General features: G+C 39.8%; 1 protein-coding gene across 3 annotated transcripts in view; it reads right to left on the bottom strand.

Moving 5' to 3' along the window:
- Window positions 1-515: 515 nt before the first annotated feature.
- GLMN (glomulin, FKBP associated protein) overlaps window positions 516-6,000 on the bottom strand; it is a 71,000-nt gene continuing 65,515 nt past the window's right edge. For all 3 annotated transcript variants that reach the window (XM_029617685.1, XM_029617684.1, XM_029617683.1), the window contains 3 exons: window positions 2,570-2,693; window positions 1,275-1,357; window positions 516-1,127 (listed from right to left, as the gene is read on the bottom strand). In XM_029617685.1, the coding sequence (XP_029473545.1) occupies window positions 1,017-1,127; window positions 1,275-1,357; window positions 2,570-2,693 (318 nt within the window). In that variant the 3' untranslated portion in view covers window positions 516-1,016. The remainder of the gene's footprint in view (window positions 1,128-1,274; window positions 1,358-2,569; window positions 2,694-6,000) is intronic.

Raw genomic sequence — 6,000 nt, 5'->3', positions numbered from 1 at the left:
GTTTTAATCAAGTTTTTACTAGTCCGTGCACAGTTACTTTTGAAGAGAATAATGGCAGGCTGGGCTCACTGCAGGGCTATCTATACTGTGACTTCATCTTGCTCTGTTTCCATCTGCTGGCTGAGTCTGTCTACACTAAGGAAAACGTAATTATCAGGTAAGTAATTTCTGCAATTACCTCCCAAAAATCCTGATGCTGTGATACAAATCTTAGACCAAAAGTTATTTCTGTTCCTCTGCTAAATCTTTGCACATGTAATGAGTGCGGGAAAAGATGAAAGTGGTTATGTGGAATCAGGAACAAAACAAAAGCTGTGATTTGGAGTCCGGAAAGGATCCAAGTCCATTCTCTCCTCCTCACCAAAAGAAAAGTAGCAATAATGGAGACCATTATGGCAAGGTGTATAATACAGTAAATTCATGTCTATATTCTGCATAAACAAGATTGTTTCCCTTTAAAGCAATTATCAATAGTACTACTGTATTTTAAAATAAATGGGATAAAGTACTACTAGTCTTGTTATAGAATTATTATCTTAAAGAGAATGCTATACAGTACACAAGTTTGATCTGGATGTATATTGCACCACATACAAATGTGAATAAATGCATATAAGAGTGCAACAGTTATCTTTACATTTATGTTACACATATTGAAAGTATTTTTATTTCCAGTCTTTACATTTTTAAATAAATGCATTTTATAGGGATAGCAAACTGAATGCTCAAATTAATTTATAAATAAAAACTACAATAGAAATTGCATTATTCCTGTAATCGTTAAACAATATCTAGTCTCACAAATCAAATGCAGAAATAAACCAATAAATTAGCATGACATCTGAAGAGCGCATCTGTAGCGTTCATTTGACTATGTAAACCTGGGCTCAAGCTACATCATTAAGCTCAACAGCCCAGCATGTTTGGAGTAATTTAAGTGTCTTAAATGATCAAAGTAAATTTAATTCAGTGCTAGATATACAGAACTACTAGGACAGGAGCTAAGCTTCTTCACTTTATGCAACTTGTTCCTCCTTTGTAGGTTTTCCTTTCACTTCAATGAGTTCTTCTACTCGGGCCAGAACACTTTCTATTAAATCAAATGTAAAAAGAGCTGACTGTAGAACCTGAAATGCCAAAAAAATGAAGGTTATTTATGTTAGGGCAATGATATTTAGTTTTCCTACAGTCAGTTTCAAAGGCAGTTCTCACTTCAAGTCAAATAGATGTCACAAAAGATTGCAACAGCTCTGGGCAAAAGAAAGAAATCGCACCTGAAGCTGCATTTCAGGAGTCATGTTCGGTAACGTCTTGCCACCAGCTGTTATGGTACAGACTGTTTTATTGTTGTGGGATTCTGCAATGGAAATGGCAGGTTATGTGGCAGTTTGTCAATACTGATTTAACATCTCTTTCTTCATTTCTTGACAACTAAATTGTTCAGAAAAGCTGCAGTATTAATGACCTCTATTTTGTTGTGATTTCTGTTTCGTTCTTGATACTGTGTGTAAAGATTTTGAAAACAGCTACATCCAACCATTATGAATCAGAGTAAATCATGGAGCTATTATAATGATCCTCATTAAAAGTCCATGTATACATCACAACCAGTGAGTCGATGTGGGCTTTTTTTTTTTTTTTTTAATAAAAAATCTTGAACAACATCAGGTTGATTTGATTCGAGAAGATCAGGATAGATAGTTTTTTTCTTTATTGTGTACATCACATATAAAACATGAATGTGGAATAAATTGGCAATTGGACTCAAGGCTCCATGGGGAGGCCTCGATCTGTTGCCCCTAGCTAAGAATTGTTACTATAATGGCTATCGTGAATGAAGGTTTGTAATAATGTAGCCCAATAGAGGCTGGTTCTGATTAAGCTGGAAGTCCAAAGGAACATAAGGAAACTGCTAAGCCAAAATATATAGAAATAGAGATATCTATATATTGAGTTGGTAATAAATTGCAGTTTTTACAAAAGAATTCATAGCATTTATCATCCATCTCTACTTTTGGCTAATACTGGGGAAATCTTATATAGAACATGCTCACTAAAAAATGTAATACCAACATTCTAACAGTTACAAATAGATAAGCAGATAATGAGAGTTAGGTTAATCAGATACTGCCACCATCTGGAATGGGTTTTGGAACATATTCATATTTCTTTCACTTATACAATTGTGTTTTAATATATGATGAGTGAAAAACAAACCAAAAAATGCTCACAAAGTAGCCTGTGAGTCTAGACAAATTGCAGTTATTATAGCTCTACACTAGCTTTAAAGAAGAAAATGACCTTTAAATAAGAATTCTGGGTCCTATCTTGGACCCAGTAGGGCACAACTAAGAGATTAGAGTGTTGGTAGAAAGGCAAATGAGTTCCTGACAAATATTACCTCACAAAAAGAAAGGAAAATAATGAGCAATGTGTTTTTTCCCTCCTAATGGTGCACAGTGCTATGAAGAAGTTTCATGTGCCCCAGGGAAAGCATTATCACTTTAATGTGTACATTCAGGTAAGCCCTCCAGTGTATTAGATAGAAACAAACAATAGAGCCAACAACCTCGTCTGCTTTCTTTGGTACTTGTGATTTTTGCTTCATAATGAGCTTTTGACATATTCAGTCCCATCCTCAAGGGCTTCAAGAAATCTCTTTCAATTCCAGTAAGTTCAGTCCATATTTCTGTCTGTCCAAAACAAAAAAGAAAATAGTTCCTTGCGATATTTAAAATGCAATCTCTTTGTGGTAAAATGATTAGGCATTAGCAGTGGCAATAAAAATGGTCTGTACCTTTTACAATGTTATTCTTACGTCAGTTATGCAGGGCACAGTACATAAACACATTACTTAAACATAAATAATAATCAATACAATTATAAGCTAGAAAAATGGAGTCAGTCTTTTCTGAAAAAACAAAGGATTGGGTGGAACTGATCTTTAAATACAAGCAATTTCACAGTCTTGGAACTGCTGTGGAAGAAGCAAGATGAAGACATGTCTAATGATGCCATCCGAAATAATGGAAAGGGCTAAGAAGCGAAAAAATAAAATATGGTAATCCCAAATGGTCAGACTTGAGGGTATAAACTCTGAACTGCAACAGGGCAAGGCATCAACAACAAGGTGCAATCTGAAGGAGGCTGTGTGAGAGACTGCAGATTCTAACTGTAATAAGGAATTGTGCATACCAGTTTTCAACAAGCCATGCCAACAAAAACAGCTATAAGCAGAGGACTGGGCGCACAATACATACTGTCCAGGAAGAGTTGTTTTAGTAACAGAGCAAAAATATCCCTTAAAATCACAATAATGATTACAAAGAATTCACAACTAAAGATACACTAATCTGGCTAAAGCTCTTCATTTTAGGAGCCTGGGTGCCAGATGATAGAATTGAATATAAACTGTAATTTGCCAGGTTTTGGGAGGATACGGAGCAGGAATGGGTGATCTTCAGCTAGAAAAAGGCAAGTTTGGACCAGCCTTGTAGTTGAGTGGCAAATGCTGCACACTGCCATGTAGAAGACCTGGGTTCAATTCTTGGGTCAGGCTCCAGGGTCAACCAGGGCTAGAGATAATACAATCTGTCACAACCCCGGGGGAAGGGTGAGGAAGTCTCACACCATGGCAACACCTAATTGCCAAAGGATGCATGTGAGGAATCACCAGATCTCTCTATAGTCCCTGTGCCAAAAAAAAAAAAAAGGTACATTTTTAAATTCCTTTTGACAGGGGCAGGTTGAGTTAATCGCAGCAGTAAAATGACTGACCCACAGGATTACATTTCCCAGGAGTCCTATTAGCCAGCTTCTGGGAAAATCTGAATAGGAAGGAGCTGGGAAAGGGTGGAGTTAACCATACTGGCAATAGTAAGCTGGCAGGTGATATAAATGAGGCAGCCTTTTGCAGGAGAGGAGATGCTGTGGAAAGGAGCCTACAAGACCAGGATATCGGAAGAGACCTCAGATGAAGAGCCAGATCCATTACTCATGGACATTACAGATCTAGAGCACATTGCTCCAGATAATGTCTGGCACTAAGCCCAACATCAATGGCTTCAAGGATTGTGTGTGAGGTAAAAAGATGTCCATCACTGATGGATACGACATGGTACCAGTGCTTGGGACCTGACTATCACCAGTATAACTGCTACCACTGTGGCCAGATGTCTCCGCACTCTCAGAAGTCCAGAGCCTGGAAGAAGGAAAAACTACATAAGTCTCTGAAAAGCCACAGGCATTCCCTCCTGAAGTGGAGCCTTTTCTAACTCCCTAGGTACTGAATTGAGCAGGAGCTCTTTGAGCAAACATCCCCCCCCCCCTCATTGGAGCAGGCCTGGGGCCCCTCTACTTCCTTAGAATTGAGTAAACAATAAAATCGCCATTTTCAGGTATTGGCAAGCCCTTCTTGTGCATTGTGTGGCTCAGTAAAAAGAAGCTCCAATCTTCGGAGCCAGTGGTACCATCAGCAGTGAAGAAGCACTGGACCTCGGCAGCATGGTTGCTGTACCATTCGTCAACATATCACGCCCTATTGCTGTTGACACATTAAGCCTTGACACAGATGATGCTTCCTCCTTAAACCTTGGCGCACAGATCAGCACTGTCGATGCACCAGGCCTTGAAGCTACCTATGCAACTATTCCACAAATTACCAATCCTACTGTCGCACTCAAGAGCACAGCAAGATATACTCCATTTTCCTCCTATTTCAAGGGCGATTTTCCCAAAGAGGATACTTGAGCAAGGCCTTAGTCTAGAGACACCTGATCCATCAGCTCAGTGATGCCCTTAATTTTTAATTCCACCTGGATAAATATTACAAAGTTCATAAATGTTACAAAGTTCATAGATTTTTCAAGAAGACTCCATCTTAGTTTCTGAAGTAGATGTTCTACTCCCATTGCCTGACCAGAGGGCACAACAGCCCTTAGACCAAGTGGCAGAGTTGGTGAAAACCTTCTTTGCCTCCGTGGTAGCTAAAGAAAGATAAGGAAGATACTCTTCAACCTCTCTTCTCCAGAAGATCAGATTTGTTCCCTCCAGAAGGAGTCTCTATTAACCCCTGACCCATGGGGTATTCTATCAGAACACTTGCAAGGGGTTTAGAGTCCTCGCCATCCTCTCACAGTGGAGTCCTTCCAGTCAGAGGGCATTCCCCAGGAGTTCTCCCCTCCAAGTCAATCAAGGGCCCCTCCTCAGTCACCTGCATCATCATTGGAGTCCTGGATCAGTATCCCTTTTCCCCTTAAATTAGATAAAGGATTGACAGGAATTCCCTCTGACCCCCTACCTGAGCCTCTGGAACACTTGTCTCCACCTGATAGTTAGACCCATATATTTTACAGGAGGGGGCACCATCCCATCTATTTTTTCATCAGTGAAGGATGGTGACAGCTGCTGCCACCAAAGGATGGAGAGCACATGTAGGTCCTTCTAATCTCAACAAACGTGATCGACAGTGGAAAGGCAGTTTCAAATCAATCTGTTGGAGCTTTGAGTGATCAGACAAAACTTGAGTGCCTTCTCGCATTTCCTCGGGGGAAATAGAATTCTCATCCAAACCAACAACCAAGCAGCCATGTTTTATGTCAGTAAGCAAGGAGGAACAGGATCATGACCTATCTACCAAGAGGTGCTAATGCTATGAGAAAGAGCATGCTACCATCAAGCTGTTCTGCAAATGATCTACTTTCTAGGAATCATAACATGTTAGCAGATTGCCTCAGCAGAGTGTTTCATCCTCACAAATGGTCTTTATGTCAGGCAATAGCAGACAGGCTGTTTGACCTCTGGGGACATCCCTCAACTGACAACTTCGTGTCTGAAGAAAACAGAAAAGTGAAAAGATTTTGTTCCATTCCATACTTCCAAGTAGACTCAGGTCCACTCAGGATGCTTTTCTGCTCAACTGGAATACAGATCTCATATATACTTTTCCACCAATTCTGCTGACAGAACAGTGCAAAAAGTGCTCAAGGACCAGGCCCATCT

Source organism: Rhinatrema bivittatum, chromosome 10 (assembly GCF_901001135.1).
Source record: "Rhinatrema bivittatum chromosome 10, aRhiBiv1.1, whole genome shotgun sequence".
NCBI lineage: Eukaryota > Metazoa > Chordata > Amphibia > Gymnophiona > Rhinatrematidae > Rhinatrema > Rhinatrema bivittatum.
Note: the sequence above shows the minus strand (reverse complement) of the source record. Positions and strands in the feature narration are given on the sequence as shown.